Consider the following 22,687-nt stretch of genomic DNA (forward strand, 5'->3'; position numbering starts at 1 on the left):
ATTAGTTGCTGTTGCTCTTGTTATTTCTCATCGTCAAAAAATAAATAAATAATATTTGCACTTATAAAACCATGCACTTATTTATATTTTACAAAACCTTATTCCAAATGCCCACCCAAAGATGACATTTTAGATCTGGGTTCACAGGGCTGTTGCAGGTTTTATTTCAATAAAGCAGAAGCACACCTGATTACACTTGTTTAACCAACCAGTCTCAGCAACACCAGCCCTTTCCAGATAAGACTGTTGACCATTCTTCTATATAGTAAAAATGTAGTTGTGCAGGGTTGTTTATAAAATGAACATTGTGAGCCTGGTTCCTAACACCACTGTAAAGAAATCAGATTCGGTAACAGTTCTCAACAATAATCGCCACAATACTCTTCATGTAGGGTGACTAGACGTCCTCTTTTACCCGGTCCTCTTTTTTAGACTTAAAAAATATCCAGGCGGAATTTCACAAACGTCCGGGATTTTGTTTTTCTAGCGCTTACATAGAATTTCGAGAAGTTTCGTTCACAAACTAGTCCCGCCCTCCCCTACTCCGATTGGTTCGCTTGAGTGAGAAGGGGGCGTGGTGAAATAGCCTAAAATCTTCTGATTGGACGGTCTGACTGTAGAGCTACCGTTATTGGTCGATAACCTTCTCTGTAAACATTTAATTGGTCAGTCTGCACGTCAGTAGTCCTTGTTTACGTCAGGCAAAGCTCATGTACCTACCCTCATCTCGAGCAACTCTGCCGAAACGTGAATGTAAGTTCTCGAATTAAAAATGAAATTCCCATATTTTCCAATGCAAATAAAGGTGTAAAAGCACACATCGGTTCAGCTAAGCATACAACGGCAGCGAGCCCCCCCATTTCACCATCTCGGATCTGAAACACTGAAACATACACAAATTTCCAAAAGTCGATGGAGTTGCCCTTCAGAATTTCAAAATATTTTCAGAGTAGTAACACATCCGCTGCGGAAGGGGGCAAGAGAGCGGTGTGTGTGTGTGTGTGTGTGTGTGTGTTTTAGACACCGGAATAAATCCCGATGAGTTGAAGGTGGAGACTCTTGTTAGATTCCAATTGGCTCTTTACGCCTTAAGAAGAGCAACAGGTTTATATAGATATAGCTTTTTTTAAATATCGGCTTTTACCCTAAAAGTGCATTATATATCAGAAAATACATTTATATGCTTCATAAGTATTTCACATGCAATGTGTAGTGCATTGTTTGGGCGTCGAAGGCTCATTGTCATACCCTGGGTAGTGCTCTTTGTAGGGTGTAAGTGTTGATTTGGGACTAGGCCTGTGTTAGTGAGGTGCTGCTCAGAGGGGAGTGTAAACACACTCCAGTTGTACTGTACTTGTACTGGGTGTGTTGCTGATGAAGATGATGGAGGCGGTGAATGCGAATGTGGGGAGCTGCTCCGAGTTTGACGCCGAGCTAAGGACTCTGGTGGAGGGACTGCTGAAAGATATTTGCTCGCTGGCGGCTCGCTGGAGCTCCGCGGTTCAGAGAGAAATCACCTCTTGCCGGAGAGAGAACCAGGAGCTCAGACACACACTCAGCCTCATGGAGAAGAAATTCTCACAGTCACAGAGAGACACACCTGTGTACACACCCTCCTCACCCCCGCCACCTGGAGGAGACCACCAGGGTCCGGAGAGTTCGCACGGTACGTGGACTTACACACCATACGTCCAGAAATATCCACACTCCTACTTATTGTATTCATATAGTCATGAGCGTTCAGTTTGTATAGTCTCCATTACAAACAAAATGGGACACTGTGGAGCAGGTGAACATGAATCTAACATAACCGTAACCAATGCCATTAATTGGCTTGTGGGTAACATTTGGTTGAAAGGCTTGCAGAAGGGTGCAGACGTCCTCTTTTACCCGGACATGTTCTATTTTTTAGACTTAAAAAAAATGTCCGGGCGGAATTTCACAAACGTCCGGGATTTTGTTTTTCTAGAGCTTACACAGAATTTCAACATAGAATACAACATAGAATTTCGAGAAGTTTCGTTCACAAACTAGTCCCGCCCTCCCCTACTCCGATTGGTTCGCTTGAGTGAGAAGGGGACGTGGTGAAGTAACCTAAAGTCTTCGGATTGGACGGTCTGACTGTAGAGCTACCGTTATTGGTCGATATCCTTCATTGTAAACATTTAATTGGTCAGTCTGCACCGTCAGTAGTCCTTGTTTACGTCAGGCAAATCTCATGTACCTACCCTCATCTCGAGGAGCTATGCCGAAATGTAAATGTAAGTTCTCGCGAGAGCTCATCCGAGACGTATCTCGGATCTGGTCACCCTAGTTTAATTTGAGTATGCTCTCACAATATTTAACAGCTACTATGGCTTTGACTGTTGCTGTCATACACTAAGGTTAAGGTAAATGTCTAACACAGGGATGTTTGTGAAAGTCAATATAATTTGTTTTCCAGTTCCATTATATCACAGTACGTATTCAGTAAATTTTGAGAGGGAAGCATAATCATACAGGAGTCATAACAGTATGTGAACAAAGCATTTTGTAAATGTGTGTATGTGCATCAGTACTGACATATTGACAACAGTCTCATCAAGTAAGAGACTAAAGGTATCAGGAACAAACGTGAGCACACAACACAACAGGACTGTTTGGTTCTCAACTTAAAAGTAACAAGAAATTTTATAATGAGTTGTAAATTCTCACCAGACTGGAAACCCTTTGCAGAAATAATGAATGCTTTCAATGTGTTGTATATGTACTTTATTCCAGAGTGTGACAAAAAGACAGGAAAAGATATAGCGCCTGAATGTACAGATCCGAAGAGAGATCAGTGTGTAAGTATGAGTCACTCTGAATACATTCCCAAAATCAACTGAACAAATATCAGCTGGTTTTTAATTATTAAAAGTGTTCTGTAAAAACACAAAGTCAGTGTCGAGGAGCTGGGGTTTGTTAGATTTGCAATAGGAACGTTCGTGAACTGATGCTTGGAAGGAGCAGCTGGAAAAGTAGTCCCAGTTTAGCTGGGATCTCGTGTACTCACTAGTTTTTCTGAGAAACAAGGTAGAGTGAGTGAGAGAAGACAGCAGAGAATAATAAACAAATGTAGGTACACATTCAAAATGTGTGGTGTTTTTTTTTTTTATGGAGATAGTTCGGTCTTCGTGAGTGTTGCAAGGTACATCCAGCCATGCAGGATTCTGCAGAGGATGTGCCCAACAAAGTTTGCTGAAGTTCCAAACAGCTCTTTGGAAGCATGTGAACCTGCCTCATTATCTACTGTAGGTGACAGCATGGGCGTGTCATTCATGAATATGTCTTCAGCTGCTACAGTACCATGAAACAGGTTTTTTAATCCCCATGAACTTGCACCCAAACTCTTCATTGGCCTGCCCCTGTAACTTAATAAACATTCTGCCAAATGCATAAGTGCAATTCTCTTTCAGACAAACAGAGTTAATGACAAGATCCTGCTGGAAAAACAATGTTAAAAAGCCCTCTGTTAGATTGGTGGGAAATAATTCTTTATTGTTTTTCCTTCAAAAATCTTTATCACAAAGCTTAAAAAGTACGGTTCTTCAAGGGGTCTTTTTAAAGCAGATGGTTCTTGATAAAACCACAAGAACTTAAAGAGCCATGATTGCATGATTAAAGGTTTTGTCGCATTGTGAAAGTGTTTGAGAGATTTGAAGGAGAAGGTGCTATAGATGGGTTTAGATAGCACCTTCTGTATTGTACCAAAAAACAGTTCTTCTGTTGTTACGATGTCAAGCTCGTTACAATACAAGATCTGTTTTTCTAAAAGGTGCAATATAGGAACCATCTATAGCTCATGCTCCATCAATATGAAGAACTTCTACATGATTCAACAAACCTTTAAATTATGTAATGGGTTCTTGGAATATTCAGGGTTCTATAAAAACATTTACTTTACTAAAGAACCCTTGTAGGATCATCATCAAGTGTGTACTTGTGTGCTCTTGCAGAGGAGAATAAAAGAAGAAGAGGTGGAGATATCTGTTACTGAAAGAGCACAACACAGACTGGAGGGTAAGAAAGTGCTTTGGCACAAATTCTTTATTTAATATATTTATGGATTAATTAAACAAAGTACCAGTAAATAAAACATTTGCTTGGTATAATTATATTTTTTATGATTTGATTAATCTTTATCATGATCCTCTAAATTATTACTTGAAAATTTTCTTTATCCAACTGTGTCTTACAGTACAGAATCACACAAATTTAGAGCCCAGCTGATGTATTTGTCGCTAGTATTTGTCGATTTGTCGCTAGTCGTTTTTAACAAAGAAAAGTCTCTGGTTCAACGCAGAACAGAATGAAAATTTAATGCTCCCATGGATCGTTACACCAAAGGATCGCTGATTTGCTAATTTCGCTGTCAATCAAAAAGGGATTCAGCCTCAGAGAGATCATCCAATCATCATGCAGAAGCTGAGCGTCCGGGTCAGCCGAGGCCAGCCCACTGCCCCATAGACCCCCAGAGACGCTGAGCGTCCGATGGGCGGGACAAAGCCCAGCATTTATCCAATGACTCGTCTCATTTCGCTGCACTTCGCTATTGAACTGTTTAAAGCACTGTGAAGCTGCGGGAATGATTGAGAGGAAAGCCGCGTCTTTACCAGTGATAAGAAGCTGATTCTGAACAAAAGTTGAGCGCGTTGTAGTGCATATTTATTCAATGACATGTACACACAACAGTATATATTTGATCACTTATGATACTCCATTATCAGAATGTATTAATATTTTTTACACATCCTAATATTTTTTTTTTAGTAGAAAACATGTTATGATTATTATTTTTTCTTACCAGCAGAATGCAGTGATGTGCTTGATGCTACTCCTCATCCAGATTCAGAAGTTCATTGTCAACATCTGGAACTTAAGACTGAGTTCAAGAGCACGGCTAAGCATGAGATCCCAATCCCAGTGTCTGAGATCTGTGGAGATGAAAGTGAAGACGACAGTCAAGATTGTTTGGTTGTGGATGAACAGCATGAGACAGAGGATCAAAGCACAAAGTGCTTTCTCCGGCTGTCTCCTCCTAAAAGAGAAGAGAAAGAGGAATATGATTGTGAGAGGGACAAGCAGCAAGAGCAGTTAGACACCTCCTACTTACTGAAACCTGATCTTCAGCTTAACTACACACCTTTGCTTAATAATCCAGGGTCGACCAGTTCAGACCGCAGCATGTTTGTAATCCTGGATGGAAATGCTGACATGTCCTGTACAGATTTCAACATTCAACACTCTGCTTTAGAAGGGAGAGCATCAGGAATCTCCAAGAGTACGAAAAAGAAAGGACCTAGATTTATTTGTAGCATATGTGGGAAAAGTCTATCTTCAAAATATTCTCTTACCGTCCACTTAACGATGCACACTGGAGACCGGCCGTATGCGTGCTCACAGTGTGGGAAGAGATTCATGAATAGAACCAATCTCCAAATCCACCAGAATATCCACACAGGAGCAAAACCCTATGTCTGCACACTATGTCCAAAGACTTTCGCTGACCCCAGCCCTTTTGGAAGACACAAGAGGATGCACAGCAGAGAATTACAGCAGAGCTCCCACATTCCTAAATGTCAGTACATTTGTAATATCTGTGGGAAAAGCCTTTCAACCAAACAAGGCCTGTCGTACCACCTTACAATGCACACTGGAGACAGGCCCTACACATGCACTTGTTGTGGGAAGAGTTTTGTTCAGAAACATAACTTAAAAATCCACATGAACATTCACACAGGTGCTAAACCATATGCCTGCGTTCTCTGCCAAAAGTCGTTCGCTGACCCCAGCAGTCTTAAAAAACATAAGAGAATGCATGAGTAGGGTAATTAACATTTAGAAGGTTGAGGGTTTTTGATAAAGGCATTCTGGACTAGGAATATAACATATGTCCAAATGTTTGTAGACACTGGGCGGTTACCGCTGTTACGTCATCTTAGGAAATGTACTAATTAGTTTTAAAGCCTGGTTAACAAATTAAAAAAAAAATTTAATTAACAGACCAACAGTTATACCTTATCCTTTGTCACATATACTTAGAAATGAATCTTGGTTATGTTCTTGATAACTGCTCTATTTTATTTTAATGAAAATAATTGTTCGGTGTTTTGCAGTCTTTGCCTTTAATTCAAATTAAATAGTAATATTGTAAAACACCCCTTGAGAACCTGTCTCTGGTGTTTGAAACCAGAAACCTCCTTCAAATTATTAGTGTGTTCAATACATTCCTATCAAAATATTTACAAATTTTCAGTAGGTTTAGACCTGAACATGGTTTTATCTGTGTCTCTGAGATAAAGTGTGACACATATCTAAAGCTACAAAAACGCGCTATGTAGAGATAAGGAAACACAGGTTTGAGATGATTTATATATCTTTATTTTTTTATTTTTTTAAATAAACCATAAAATCTCTAGATAGTACACTTCTTTAGCTTTAGATTTGTGTGACACGTTATTTTTAATTAAGTATAGTCTTAATTATAAGTCTAAGTATAGTAATTGATGTCTTTTATTTTGTAATTACTGTCTACGCTTTTACGCTGCAGCAGGTGGCGCCAACGATCTCGAATAAGTGAAAGACGAAAACGCAAATGAGAATAGGGCTGTGTTCCAAATGGCGCACTTGGAATCTGTGTACTCCTCCACTATCTACAGTAGTGTTTATCAGCTAAAGGCCACAGCAAAGAAAATTAGCTGACATTATTTGCAGGGGATAAACATCTCTTTTAATCTGACAGAAAACACGTGGATGTGTGTGTTTCATGGTGTTGTTTTAAAACTGTGAGGAGGGCATGAAACACATAGACTAAAAGCTGGACCTACTCCAGTGAAAATCACAATTTTAACTTGTCCGTGTGTTGTTCATTCACTAGATTACCATGAGTCAAACAGTCAAAACAGTGACTGAGCATTTCCGCTAATACAGCATTATGAAGACAATAGGCAAGTTCAGACAGCCAGGGTTTCTTACCTCACAGACTGGAGCCGATCCTGTCAACTTGTGGCCTTTCCAGGTAACGAATGGCAGGCTAGGGATTTACATTTTGAATAAGTGAAAAGTGCAGAGACGTTTCTTTAAGAAATTTAATCTTGGAAATAACTTATAAATATGTAATTTTGATATCGGATGTGTTTTTAGGGCGGCACGGTGGCGCAGCAGGTAGTGTCTCACAGCTCCAGGGACCTGGAGGTTGTGGGTTCGAGTCCTGCTCCGGGTGACTGTCTGTGAGGAGTTTGGTGTGTTCTCTCTGTGTCTGCGTGGGTTTCATCTGGGTGCTCCGGTTTCCTCCCACATTGGTAGGTGGATTGGTAACTCAAATGTGTCTATAGGTGTGAGTGAATATGTGAGTGTGTGTCGCCCTGTGACTGGCGCCCCTTCCAGGGTGTGTTCCTGCCTTGCCCAGTGATTCCGGGTAGACCCTGAAGTGGACAAGCGCTTACAGACATGAATGAATGATGAATGTGTTTTTAGGACTTAACTCATTCCGAGAGTGAAATTTTGTGGAAACAATTTACAAAACAGAACAACTATGGTAGCAAATCTGTCTCATCAGACTTTGAAATATTACCACCTTTGAATTTGTAGCACTGAATTTTCTTTTTTGCACTGAAATTATGGATATGAATATAATTTTCAAGAACACGTTTTCACTTTTATTATTCAAGGTTAATAAATTCAGATGAAAAAATTCAAACTCAAAAAAATTCAAGCAATATATTTCAAAGCTCCTCAAATTCGGTAGACGAAATTCAGATACCAAATTACAAGTTACAAAAAATTCAGAGAACACATCCGGGTCACCAAGGATGAGCAATCGATTCATTTGGATTTCCTCCTTCACCTTAAATGACGCAGTAGTTCATTCTGTCTCCGCTAGATGGCGAAATACGAACACAACTTCCATACCGTGGAAAAACTACATGTTTAGCTTCCTTCCGCGAATATTATCTCTTTATTTTCAGTGTCTTAAAAATCTGAATCTGAAAGTCTCACTAAAGACACAATATAACAGACTTTTGATATCCTGAAGATGAAATTTTACTGTGGAATTTTTTGTAATGGCCCTGTTAATATGTAATACGACAGAAATGTGGAAGCATTTTTATTTTTTAATTGTCAGATTATCAAGAATCCCTTTTTAATGGTCCCTCATTTGTAAGGAACATGTATTTGTGGGAAGGGCAGTGGAGCTGAGTGTGTGGGTTGCGCCCATGAAAAATTTGCCAAATCCTCTCTGTCAAAGCCAATTACATTGTACAACCTATGTTTATAAGTACTTTCTTCAGTTTTATTTGTATCAGTTTCTTAGTGCTGTTCAAATGAAAGTCAAATGTCCATATGTTTAAAAAGACAAAGGCTTTCGTGGGGTGTTCTAATTTTCTCACGACTGTATCCCCACAGTTCATGTTTCCACATTCTGTCACATCACATGCTCTGTTCACAGGGCCATTACAAAAGAAATCCACAGTAAAATTTCTTCATATTCAAGATATCAATAGTCTGTTATATTGTGTCTTTAGTGAGACTTTCAGATTTTTGAGACACTTTGAAAATAAAGAGATAATATTCGCGGAAGGAAGCTAAACGTGTAGTTTTTCCACGGTATGGAAGTTGTGTTCATATTCCGCCATCTAGCGGCGACAGAATGAAACTACTGCATCATTTAAGGTGAAAGAGGAAATCCGAATGAATCGATTGCTCATCCTTGGTGACCCGGATGTGACTCTGAATGTTTTGTAACTCGTATTTTGGTATCTGAATTTCGTCTACCGAATTTGAGGAGCTTTGAAATATATTGCTTGAATTTTTCTTATATGAATTTATTAACCTTGAATAATAACAGTGAAAACGTGTTCTTGAAAAAATTCAGATGCATAAATTCAGTGCAAAAAAAATTAAGTACTACAAATTCAAAGGTGGTAATATTTCAAAGTCTGAAATACAGCGGGAGTCTTAAAGACAGATTTAAAAAAATCCCTGGTTTAAACAGCATATTGAACGTTCTTCATTAGTTTTTCTTAATGGATTGACTTTACTGTTTTATAGGGCCTCGGTGCAGTACGTAGAACACAGCAACGGTTATTGGGACACAGCATATCTTCAACGCAGTGTTTACTTTCTAAAGGGGTTAAGGGCCCGTGTTTAACCGCAGTCTTAGTTTTTATGGAGGGTATTGTGCTGCACAGAGAAATGGAGGAGGGTCATTTCCAGATTCAGCTGAGGGCGGTTCTGGACGCGCTGATGCAGACAGCGTTGTCCGATATCTGCGCTCTGACCGAGAGCTGGGCCCAGTCTCTACACGCAGAGATCAGGAGAACACGGAGAGAAAACCAGGACCTGAAACAGAGACTCTACAGCAGTGATGAACAGGAGAATCTGCCTCAGACTCAGACTCAGACTAACCCCCCGCAGCAGGAAAATAGCACCCCCACTAAAGCCGAGGAGACTGATTTTACACTCGGTCAGTAAACTATAACCGACACCATAAAGCCCGTAACCACGGAGTATGGAGCAGTGGAACTGTGTTCTCTGGCGTGATGAAGCTACAACTATCTACTTTTGGGGAGGAGTTACAGAACTATTCCTCCAGCGTCAGTAACGGACCTTACTGATGTCCGTGTGGCTGAATGTAATCAATTCTTCATAACGACGTTTGACAAACAAGTGTAAAACCTTCTCAGAAGAGAGGCTCCTTTTTAATAGCCTTGATTTCAGAAGTAATGTTTGATATACTGTAGGTACTGGATATAGGTTATGACCAAAAGATAAAAGTACGCTACAGTTCATGTTCAGGGTCTTAATAGTTGATGCCTTCCCCCAGTAACAGCCTCTGCTCTTCTGGGAATATTTTTGAGATGATGGTGGATCTGCGAGGATTTGATGGTATTCTGTCACAGGAATATTCGTGAGGTCAGCTACTGATACTGGATCTCAATTGTGTTTTAAACCCTCTTAGCTGATGCTTGCCACTGGGTATAGTAACTTTAGGTTCAGGTGTGACAGAAAATCTTTAAATTTTAATTTTTGCCCAGTTTTTTTTCCTAGTTTGGTCATTGCAATTTTCACCTTGTTATTTACGACCCCAAAGCACACCATGCTTTATATCGATCTCCAAATAAACCACGTATCTCAGTTTTGTTTTTCATTTTTAGTTTACTATATCAGGTGAACATTTCAAAAATAGTTGGAATTTAATCTTATCACTTTGAGTTTATTTGGAAGTTGAATTTTTTTTTCTATATTTTGTAGACACGTTTTTCGTTGTACAGCAACAATATGCATTTTCTTGGACAATTGAAGCCAGCGTCTTTACAAACTGCTGCTAACACAATATCAAAAGTCAGCTCAACACGATTGGAGAACACTAATTTCCCAGCTTTAGAGCCCAACTCCTGAAAAACAGCCCCACATCATAATCCTCCCTCCACCAAACATTACACTTGACACAATGCAGTCTGACAAATACCGTTCTCCTGGCAACTACCAAACCCAGACTGGTTCATCAGACTGCCAAACGGAGGAGTGTGATTCATCACTCAAGACAACACCTCTCCACTGCTCTGGAGTCCAGTGGCGGTGTGCTTTAAACAACTGCATCCGACGCTTTGAATTGCGCTTGATGATGTAAGGCTTGGATGCAGCTGCTCGGCCATGGAAACCCATTCCATGAAGCTCTCTATGCACTGTTCTTGAGCTAATCTGAAGGCCACATGAAGTTTGGAGGTCTGTAGTGTTTGACTCTGCAGAAAGTTGCAGACATCTGTGCACTAATCATCCCCTGACCCTGTTCTGTCAGTTTACATGGCCTACCACTTTGTGGCTGAGTTGCTGTTGTTCCCAATCGCTTCCAATTTGTCATAATACCATTGAGAGTTGACTGTAGAAAGAAATTTCATGAGTCGACTTGTAGCACAGGTGGCATCCTATCACAGTACCATGCTGGAATTCACTGAGCTCCTGAGCACGACCCATTTTCCACAAATGTTTGTAAAAACAGACTGCATGCCTAGGTGCTTGGATTTATAACCCTGTGTCTATGGAAGTGAATGGAACGTGTGAATTCAATTATTCAGATGGGTGAATGAATACTCTTTGTAATATAGTGTACCTGCTTTAAGTAGCATTATGCTAATTCATTAGGGGGAAGGAGGGCCAGCCTCCCTCTCAGAGAGAGCAAGGCCAGTTATCAGTTATGTGCTCTGGGATTCCTGGCCTAAGATATGAGCACAGACTAAAGTAGCTGGAATTACCAGTTAGGGTTAAACATTTGCACTTGTAGTGTATGCAGAATTTCAGATTGTCACCACTGTCTATACTGCATTTAAAAACAATGAGAAAGCACCCATAGGAGATACCAAATACAAAAATTAAGAACAGTGTTTGAAGAAATACATATAACACATTTACATAACACAGTTATAATCACAGATATTTACATAGATTTCTGAACATTGGTAAAATCTGATAACTGGTTTCCACAAAAGTAATTGTGGAAAAAGTCTAAGCCTTTGCCAGACATCTTTGCCGGACACCAGTATGTTTATTTCTGTTATGTTATTTATAATTCGATTGTGTTATTATTATTATTTTTTTTTTTTTACAGACAAGAAAATTCTAGATAACTCAAGGAAAGATTCGGCAACATCCAAGAGAGGGCAGTGGGTAAGTGTTTTAGATATTTATATGCAAGACACATTAACAGTTAGTGATATTTAGGAGCAATCTGGTATGTTCTGATAAATTAACGATAAAGTGCAGACAATTTTAATAAGTTTTCCATTGATTGTCGTGCTTTTAGGGGCTTCTTTCAGGCAGCAGACATCAACAAAATGTCTCAGCTGTGAGTGATGACAGTCCCAGTACAAATCAACTATCAGTTGCCCACATGTAATTAATAAAGCGAGAGACAATGTCAGGAATATCACATAAACAAGGCATGTTTATTCATAGAGTACCTTGCGTACACAATGGCAGTTCAGAGTGGTTTACAGTGACAATAAAAGGAAGTGACAGTACACAGAGGGTTAAAATGAGAAAAATGAGTCTGGCAACTAATGTATTTGTGTTGTTATTTCCTCCAGCGTGTCATGCTGCAAAAATTGAACCCTGTATTAACAGGAGCAAACGCAGAGGTGAAGGACGGAACCATTACTGAAAGGAAAGAGGAAAACTTGGAAGGCAAGAGTCAATAGGAGCTGTTCATCCTCCCACTTTTAATTAAATTACTTTTTCAAACCAAGTCTGTGTATTACATTAGCTTTAATCAAACTCAGAGTTTTGTATTATTTTCATATCATTGTTCATCATTGATGTCTCACTACATTAACCAAGGTCCTTTTAGCAAAAAATAACATTAAACATCTATTGAAGAGCCTTGTGGAATCAAGCTGGTAAATACAAACAAGTTGGACCAGCATTGAATTTTAAATACAGAGAAAAGAACAGATCGCTTTAGTACCTGCCTTGCTAACTTTCTATGGTTGTCATCCTCATCTGATAAAGGAGGTGTACCAAACGATATATTTTCCCTATGCCAGTGATAGTCTGGAGACTGTAATCACAGTTATACGTAGATATTATCATCTGTGAATTATAACTATTTTTCATATTTAGGCAAGATATCAGTTTCTGGAAATTTGAAATGTTGTCAAATGACTGACATTATTTTCTTATCAAAATAAATAGTTTTTTAATGTATTCACATGCCTTTTTCTTGTGATTCTCTTTCCACAGCAACATATGGTGATTCGTTGTCTACACCTGTTGGTCTGCATGCAGAAGTAGACAACCCATTTTATGACCACAAGACTGAATCAGAGAAGGCTCCACCTAAAGCAGCTACTCTTCAAAGTTCAGAACCCTGTCCAGACATCAATGACGACTGTGAAGATGTGTTTGAGGAACCTGCAATGGAGGATGAAGAGAATGAGACAGAGAACCATCTGCAGATCCCACAGCCTAAGCGAGAAGAGGAGGATGAGTTTGACATCACTTTACTGTCACCAGATCTTCAGCTTAATTCCACACAACTGCTAAGAGAGACCCAACCAGAGTCTACGCTCTCAGACTACACAGTGCCTTTCAAATTGGACAAGCATTTATCAGGAACAGCACCAATGGTGCATCATTTTTATAACAGACCTTTACCAAATTGTAAACGGAAAGGAGGTAAATTTATCTGCGATATCTGTGGGAAAAGTCTTACAACTAAAGGTTCGTTTATATGCCATTTGAGAGTGCACTCTGGAGAGAAGCCCTTCACTTGTACTCAGTGTGGAAAGAGATTTGCCAAGAAATTTAACCTTCATGTCCACTACAATATCCACTCCGGAGCGAGACCATATGCCTGCGCTCTCTGCCCAAAGTCATACGCTGACCCCAGCAGCCTTAAAAAACATAAGCGAGTGCATGAGTAGAGAAATTAACATTAGAAAGTTGAGTATTTGGATATGGAGAGTTTGAAATAGGCATATAACAGGTGTCTAAATGTTTGTAGAAACCTACTACATTTTTTGGATGGTTTATCTTAGATATTGTCCTAATTAATTTTTAAGACTTAGTAACACATCAACAAAATAATTTACAGACTTTAGGCCTTATTTTTTATGTCATGGACCAACAGTTATACCTAATCCTTTGTCATATATACTTGGAAACGCATTTGGTTATGTTCTTGATTACTGCTCTTTATTGTTTTTTAATTAAAATAAAGCTTCTGTGTTTTGCAGTCTTTGACTTTAATGGAAAATAATAATAATGTAAAACACCCTTTGAGAACCTTTCTCTGGTGTTCTGGTGTAAAACCAGAAACCTGCTTCAAATAATTAGTGTTTTCAATATATTTCTATCAAAATGTTTACACATTTTCAGTAGGTTTAGGCCTGAACATGGTCTTATCTGTGTCTCTGAGATAAGCCTAAAACTACATACGTGTGCTATGTGTGAATAAGGAAACAGTTTTGAGATTTAACTCAAGAAAATTTATTTAAAAATTCCTATTTAGTTGTTTTATATAGAAAGCTTCTAGAATTTCTCTGTTTTTTAAGGATTATATTAATCCTCTGTAAATAATTAGTGGACCAGGGTTTATCACAGATATGGACAAAAATTTAATTTAAAGTATAGCACGGCAAAAGATCTAAAACCACGCGTAAAATTTAAGTCTTTTATTTTGTAATTAATCTAGGTTTCTCCGCTGCAGCAGGTGGCGCCAACGATCTCGAATAAATAAAGACCAAAACGCAAATGAGAATAGGGCTGTGTTCCAAATGGCGCACTTGTGGCCTGTGTACTCGTCTAATATCTACAGTACTGTTTTTGTGCTAAAGACCACAGCCACAGCAAAGAGACTGGAGAAAATTAGCTGACGTTATTTGCAGTTGATAAACATCTATTTTCATCTGACAGAAAGCACGTGGATGTGTTTGTTTAATGGTGTTGTTTTAAAACTGAGGAGGACATAAATCACCAAACACACTTATGATATTGGAAACTGCTGGACAGTTGAAAATATTTCTGTGTGTTTTTAATTCAACAAAAGAGGACCATAAGCAAAATTATCAGTCAAAGCAGTGACTGAGCATTTCCGCTGCTAAATACAGCATCATGAAGATAATCCCAAACGGACAAGTTCAGACAGCCAGGGCTTCTTACCTCACAGACAAAAGTAGCCAATCCCATCAACTTGTGGCCTTTCCAGGTATTGAATGGCAGACGAAGGGATTAACTTACATGTTAGCATATATTGGATAAATGAAACGTGCAGAGAAGTTACATTCAGAGATTTCTTGTTGGAAATAACTTCTAAATATGTCATTTTAATATCAGATGTGTTTAGGACTTTTATGATATTATTTTTAAGAAAGAATTTACAAAACTATCACATCAGTTAAAGACAGGGTTTTTCAAATCCCTGATTAAAAATAAAATCTGGCAAAAAAAAAAGGCATTAAAATCTTGTAAAACAACATAGTTTAGTGCACTGCGTAGAACACAGCAACGGTTATTGGGACACAACCGATCATCAACCCAGCCTTTGTTTTCTAGCTAAAGCTGTTACGGGAGTTAAGGGCCCGTGTTTAACCGCAGTCTTAGTTTTTATGGAGGGTATTGTGCTGCACAGAGAAATGGAGGAGGGTCATTTCCAGATTCAGCTGAGGGCGGTTCTGGACGCGCTGATGCAGACAGCGTTGTCCGATATCTGCGCTCTGACCGAGAGCTGGGCCCAGTCTCTACACGCAGAGATCAGGAGAACACGGAGAGAAAACCAGGACCTGAAACAGAGACTCTACAGCAGTGATGAACAGGAGAATCTGCCTCAGACTCAGACTCAGACTAACCCCCCGCAGCAGGAAAATAGCACCCCCACTAAAGCCGAGGAGACTGATTTTACACTCGGTCAGTAAACTATAACCGACACCATAAAGCCCGTAACCACGGAGTATGGAGCAGTGGAACTGTGTTCTCTGGCGTGATGAAGCTACAACTATCTACTTTTGGGGAGGAGTTACAGAACTATTCCTCCAGCGTCAGTAACGGACCTTACTGATGTCCGTGTGGCTGAATGTAATCAATTCTTCATAACGACGTTTGACAAACAAGTGTAAAACCTTCTCAGAAGAGAGGCTCCTTTTTAATAGCCTTGATTTCAGAAGTAATGTTTGATATACTGTAGGTACTGGATATAGGTTATGACCAAAAGATAAAAGTACGCTACAGTTCATGTTCAGGGTCTTAATAGTTGATGCCTTCCCCCAGTAACAGCCTCTGCTCTTCTGGGAATATTTTTGAGATGATGGTGGATCTGAGAGGATTTGATGGTATTCTGTCACAGGAATACAAGCAGTCACACAGCTCCAGGGGCCTGGAGGTTGTGGGTTCGATTCCCGCTCCGGGTGACTGTCTGTGAGGAGTTGGTGTGTTCTCCCCATGTCCGCGTGGGTTTCCTCCGGGTGCTCCGGTTTCCTCCCACAGTCCAAAAACACACGTTGCAGGTGGATTGGCGACTCGAAAGTGTCCGTAGGTGTGAGTGAATGTGTGTGTGTCTGTGTTGCCCTGTGAAGGACTGGGAAGGACCCTCCAGGGTGTATTCCCGCCTTGCGCCCAATGATTCCAGGTAGGCTCTGGACCCCCCGCGACCCTAAATTGGATAAGGGTTACAGATAATGGATGGATGGATGGTTCAGGTGTGACAGAAAATCTTTATTTTAATTTTTGCCCAGTTTTTTTTCCTAGTTTGGTCATTGCAATTTTCACCTTGTTATTTACGACCCCAAAGCACACCATGCTTTATATCAATCTCCAAATAAACCACGTATCTCAGTTTTGTTTTTCATTTTTAGTTTACTATATCAGGTGAACATTTCAAAAATAGTTGGAATTAAATCTTATCACATTGAGTTTATTTGGAAGTTGAATTTTTTTCTATATTTTGTAGACATGTTTTTCGTTGTACAGCAACAATATGCATTTTCTTGGACAATTGAAGCCAGCGTCTTTACAAACTGCTGCTAACACAATATCAAAAGTCAGCTCAACACGATTGGAGAACACTAATTTCCCAGCTTTAGAGCCCAACTCCTGAAAAACAGCCCCACATCATAATCCTCCTTCCACTAAACTTTACACTTGACACAATGCAGTCTGACAAGTACCATTCTCCTGGCAACCACCAAAACCAGACTGGTCCATCAGACTGCCAAACGGAGGAGTGTGATTCATCACTCAAGACAACACCTCTCCACTGCTCTGGAGTCCAGTGGCGGTGTGCTTTAAACAACTGCATCCGACGCTTTGAATTGCGCTTGATGATGTAAGGCTTGGATGCAGCTGCTCGGCCATGGAAACCCATTCCATGAAGCTCTCTATGCACTGTTCTTGAGCTAATCTGAAGGCCACATTAAGTTTGGAGGTCTGTAGTGAATGACTCTGCAGAAAGTTGGCAAAATCTACACAATATAACATCCCTTGACCTAGCTCTGTCAGTTTACATGGCGTATCACTTTGTGGCTGAGTTGCTGTTGTTCCCAGTTGCTTCCACTTTATTATAATACCATTGAGAGTTGACTGTAGAATATTTAGCAGCAAAGAAATTTCATGAGTCGACTTGTAGCACAGGTGGCATCCTATCACAGTACCATGCTGGAATTCACTGAGCTCCTGAGCACGACCCATTTTCCACAAATATTTGTAAAAACAGACTGCATGCCTAGGTGCTTGGTTTTATAACCCTGTGTCTATGGAAATGAATGGAACGTGTGAATTCAATTATTCAGATGGGTGAATGAATACTTTTTGTAATATAGTGTACCTGCTTTAGGTAGCATTATGCTAATTCATTAGGGGGAAGGAGGGCCAGCCTCCCTCCCAGAGAGAGCAAGGCCAGTTATCAGTTATGTGCTCTGGGATTCCTGGCCTAAGATATGAGCACAGACTAAAGTAGCTGAAATTACCAGTTAGGGTAAAACTTTTGCACTTGTAGTGTATGCAGAATTTCAGATTGTCACCACTGTCTATACTGCATTTAAAAACAATGAGAAAGCACCCATAGGAGATACCAAATACAAAAATTAAGAACAGTGTTTGAAGAAATACATATAACACATTTACATAACACAGTTATAATCACAGATATTTACATAGATTTCTGAACAATGGTAAAATCTGATAACTGGTTTCCACAAAAGTAATTGTGGAAAAAGTCTAAGCCTTTGCCAGACATCTTTGCCGGACACCTGTATGTTTATTTCTGTTATGTTATTTATAATTCGATTGTGTTATTATTATTTTTTTTTACAGACAAGAAAATGCTAGATAACTCAGGGAATGATTCAGCAACATCCAAGAGAGGGCAGTGGGTAAGTGTTTTAGATATTTATATACAAGACACATTAACATTTAGTGATATTTAGGAGCAATCTAAAAAAGGCTTTTTGAACAATATGTTCTGATAAATTAACGATAAAGTGCAGACAATTTTAATAAGTTTTCCATTGATTGTCGTGCTTTTACGGGCTTCTTTCAGGCAGCAGACATCAACAAAATGTCTCAGCTATGAGTGATGACAGTCCCAGTACAAATCAACTATCAGTTGCCCACATGTAATTAATAAAGCGAGAGACAATGTCAGGAATATCACATAAACAAGGCATGTTTATTCATAGAGTACCTTGCATACACAATGGCAGTTCAGAGTGGTTTACAGTGACAATAAAAGCAAGTGACAGAAACAAAGATCAACCAAATAAGATTTTAAATGTTAAAGATAAAGTAGGAGGATTTGGAGAAAGCAGCAAGATGTCTTAGGCTTATATAAGAAAAAACATGTGTATTTTTTATTTATGGTACACAGAGGGTTAAAATGAGAAAAATGAGTCTGGCAACTAATGTATTTGTGTTATTATTTCCTCCAGTGTGTCATGCTGCAACAATTGAACCCTGTATTAACAGGAGCAAAAGCAGAGGTGATGGACAGATCCATTAGTGAAAGGAAAAAGGAAAACTTGGAAGGTAAGTATCAATAGGAGCTGTTCATCCTCCCACTTTAATTAAATTACGTTTTCAAACCAAGCCTGTGTATTACATTAGCTTTAATCAAACTCAGAGTTTTGTATTATTTTTATATCATTGTTCATAATTGATGTCTCACTACATTAACCAAGGTGCATTTTACAAAAATAACATCAATCATATATTGAAGGTCCTTGTCATATCAAGCTGGTAAATACAAACAAGTTGTTACCTTTTACCTACACAATCAAATAAAAGCCAGCATTGAATTTTAAATACAGAGTAAAGAACAGAAGATTGCTTTAGTAGCCGCCTTGCTAACTTTCATCTTTCTATGGCTGTTGTCCTCTTCTGATGAAGGAGGCCTATAATAGTATTCAGTGGCTGTGCAGGTAGCCAGGAGCTCATTAGAGCTAAGGGATGTGATTAGCCAAGTACAATGTGGAAGAGCTGGGCTTGGGTCAGGTGATTAGTGGAAAGCTAAGGCCACAACAGCAAAGAGAAGGCAAATGATGACTAGTTTTACTCGCAAGCAGGATGAGTAGACATGGTACGCAACAGCAGTGTCACAAGCAAAATAAGGCCAGCGGCTTTGATGGGAGAATCTAGAGAAGTGGAAGATTTCTTGGCAAGAGTTATGGGTGATGGAGGCAAGTCATATTAAGTTTTTGCTGGGAGCAATTTAAGACATCCAACACCGCAAAATCTTGGACAGTGTGTAAGTGAAGACCCTAGTTGTGGATTATGTACAGGGGTTGGCATGCTGAAGCATATTCTATCAGCTTGTAAAGTTAGTTTGTCACAGGGTCGGTCTACATGGAGACATAATCGGGTGCTAAGGGTTTTAGCATTTTTGTTAGACAGCAAACAGCTAGAGGTTAATCCACTGATGAGTGGCTGTGGTAATAAAATAGTTAGGTTTTTGCATGAGGGGGAACGCTTTCGAGAACATGTGAAGGATACAAATATTGGCACATGGAGTGAAGCATGACATTGGAAATTGCTGGTGGATATAAGAAAAAGGTTCCAGGGTGCATTGTGTTAACTACACTGAGGCTGGACATGGTGTTCTACTCTGAAAGTAAATGGATAGTTTATTTCATGGAGCTAACAGTTCCATTTGAGGATGAAGTTGATGATGCATTCTAAAGGAAGAAGCTGAAGTATGCGAACTTGGCAGCTGAGGTGAGGGAATGCGGGTGGCAGGCACATGTAAGACTGGTAGAGATAGGTGTTAGGGCATTTGTAGCCAAGTCAGCCACATCCTTGGTTATGCAGTTCTGTATCAGGCTGGAAACTAAGGGCAGCTATGAAGGAGTCCTCAGAAACAACTGAAAGGTCTAGTCAGTGGTTGTGGATCAGGAGAGCACAGATTACTTGGGAAAGTGCATAGTAGAGGTGCTATTGGGATTGTTGGTGATGTAGCACGTAAAGTTCTCATGTTCTCAGTTTTTTTAATGTATTCACATGCCTTTTCTTGCTCTTTCCACAGCAACATATGGTGATTCGTTGTATACACCTGTTGGTCTGCATGCAGAAGTAGACAACCCATTTTATGACCACAAGACTGAATCAGAGAAGGCTCTACCTAAAGCTACTACTCTTCAAAGTTCAGAACCCTGTCCAGACATCAATGACGACTGTGAAGATGTGTTTGAGGAACCTGCAATGGAGGATGAAGAGAATGAGACAGAGAACCATCTGCAGATCCCACAGCCTAAGCGAGAAGAGGAGGATGAGTTTGACATCACTTTACTGTCACCAGATCTTCAACTTAATTCCACACAACTGCTAAGAGAGACCCAACCAGAGTCTACGCTCTCAGACTACACAGTGCCTTTCAAATTGGACAAGGATTTATCAGGGACAGCACCAATGGTACATCATTTTTATAAAAGACCTTTACCAAATGATAAACAGATAGGAGGTACATTTATCTGCGATATCTGTGGGAAAAGTCTTACAACTAAAGGTTCGTTTATATGCCATTTGAGAGTGCACTCTGGAGAGAGGCCCTTCACTTGTACTCAGTGTGGAAAGAGATTTGCCAAGAAATTTAACCTCCATATCCACTACAATATCCACTCTGGAGCAAGACCATATGCCTGCGCCCTCTGCCCAAAATCTTTTGCGGACCCCAGTGCTTTAGGCAGACATAAAGTGACGCATAACATGGCACCTGGACAAACTGTTCAATCCAAAACATCACAATGGGTTAAATCTAAAAAGCACACTGCTGAGAAGCGATACATTGTACAGAAGACTTCATTTCGAAATTTACATTGAAAGCTTACTTGAATGTTTACCGCAGAGCCACATGCTTTACTACAGTCTGTCTCTGGTATCTACTGCCAGCCTGAGCTTTTTTAAACCAGTAAAACATGCACAATGAGCCACTGAAGATCAGCTAGTGCTTGATTAGAGGCACACAAAAAGAAATCCTTTACATTTACCATACCGGAAAACTAGAAATCATGTTGTTAAAACTTGTTCATTTGTTCTTTTCCTGTGTTAAAAGTCATAAATACATAGGTGGAGAATTCATGCTGTTCCATGTGTGTCAAATCTGAATCATTCATGACCAAAATGATCCCAATTTTGGATAAGTAACAAATAGTAGGGTGTTACTGAGTCTCTTCAGATTCAAACCTGTAACTTTTCAGAACTTATTTTTTTTTATTATCAGACATGTGGATCAGAACAAATGTTGACACTCCACAGGCCTGGAGGAAATGTTCTTTTCATCATCATTCAACTAGTAACATGAGTACATTAGACATATGAACTTATTTTATACTGTTTATGAACAGCCAATTGCAATTAAACATAAATCATTTTATTTATTCATTTATGTATTCATTATCTGTAAGTGCTTATCCAGTTCAGGGTCAGGACCCTACTTGGAATTATTGGGCGCAAGGTGGAATACACACACACACACCTACGGACACTTTTGAGTCACCAATCCACCTACCAGCGTGTGTTTTTGGACTGTGGGAGGAAACCGGAGCACCCGGAGGAAACCCACGCAGACAGAGAGAGAATACGCCAAACTCAGTCACCCGGAGTGGGACTTGAACCCACAACCTCCAGGTCTCTGGAGCTGTGTGACCGCGACACTACCTGCTGTGCCACAGTGCCGCCCCATTCCGATTATATTTGTGTAAATATTTATAAATAATATATTTAAAATCATATTTTCATGTTCCAGTATTAAAATAAGCAGTTAGGCACTTCAGTGTTTGTGTATCATATTGTTTCTTACCTTAAAATAAGTGCAATTATCACCTCTTGATCACTCATTATTTCAACATTAATGTCTTGGTTTTGGAAGAACAAAAAATTAACCACAATACTTTTCTCAACTGAAGCTGTTCTGCTACATCCCAGTGTTCCTTAGAGTGTCTGAGAGTATCCAAAATTATCTAGCATTCCTCCACAGATTCTTAGTGCTCATTTCTCTAATTTTGTAATTTTTTAAATATGTTTCTTGTGGGGAATACATTCTTGGTCCATACTGAAAGTGGTAGACCTCAGATAGCTACAGATCTATACTCTTAGCTTTGAACTGGACACAGAGATCTGTATCAGACATGTCTCCATCACTCAGTCTAGCTTACTAATAAAATGTGCTGTATGTTACATCTGTCAGACTGAACATGTCTTAGGTTTAGGGTTTAATAGTAAATACAATTTTGTTCAAATTGTGTTGGAGAGAATGGCACATCCTATTTTTTTATATAGACCAATGCTTCTGTTGTCACTTTTAGGATGACATTTCCGTTGTCCAATCACACACAATATAAATTTAAGAAGTCACATATTACTGTAATTTCAAATTGTTCACCTCTATACACTTAAAGAACCTATAAACCAACGTCCATTAAAGTTAGACATTTTCCTTTTTTGTTATTTTTGTTGGTTTATTAGATACAGATTCTGCTTCATAGCATGTTTGTTTTTAAATAGTTATTTATCTCACCAAAGATTTGGTGCAAAGCAGAGAGTTGGTCAGCAAACAAACTTATGTAGTAATTATTATTCAGTTCATGGTAGCAATATTTTCTAGGGATTCGGCTAAAACACCTTGATAATTAAGAAGAACTGCAACAACTGTATCTACTAATAAAATCTGCAATCCCCATTTCTGTAT

At 39.3% G+C, this 22,687-nt stretch overlaps 1 protein-coding gene across 3 annotated transcripts; it reads left to right on the plus strand.

Annotated features, from left to right (window-relative positions):
- Positions 1–1,047: 1,047 nt before the first annotated feature.
- On the plus strand, positions 1,048–22,609 carry LOC136708235 (zinc finger protein 271-like). 3 transcript variants are annotated; one of them, XM_066682623.1, is made up of 7 exons: positions 1,048–1,666; positions 2,761–2,825; positions 3,978–4,041; positions 4,829–5,599; positions 11,630–11,688; positions 12,108–12,204; positions 20,027–22,609. In XM_066682623.1, the coding sequence occupies exons 1-7, from the start codon at positions 1,375–1,377 to the stop codon at positions 20,818–20,820; spliced, it is 2,142 nt and encodes a 713-aa protein (XP_066538720.1). In that variant the 5' UTR covers positions 1,048–1,374; the 3' UTR covers positions 20,821–22,609. The 3 variants fall into 3 exon arrangements, with proteins under 3 accessions (XP_066538720.1, XP_066538721.1, XP_066538722.1); XM_066682624.1 differs by having other exon boundaries at positions 4,832–5,599; XM_066682625.1 differs by lacking the exon at positions 20,027–22,609 and adding an exon at positions 12,760–13,753 and having other exon boundaries at positions 1,054–1,666.
- The last annotated feature ends 78 nt before the right edge of the window (positions 22,610–22,687 follow it).

Source organism: Hoplias malabaricus, chromosome 10 (assembly GCF_029633855.1).
Source record: "Hoplias malabaricus isolate fHopMal1 chromosome 10, fHopMal1.hap1, whole genome shotgun sequence".
In the NCBI taxonomy this organism is placed as follows: Eukaryota; Metazoa; Chordata; class Actinopteri; order Characiformes; family Erythrinidae; genus Hoplias; species Hoplias malabaricus.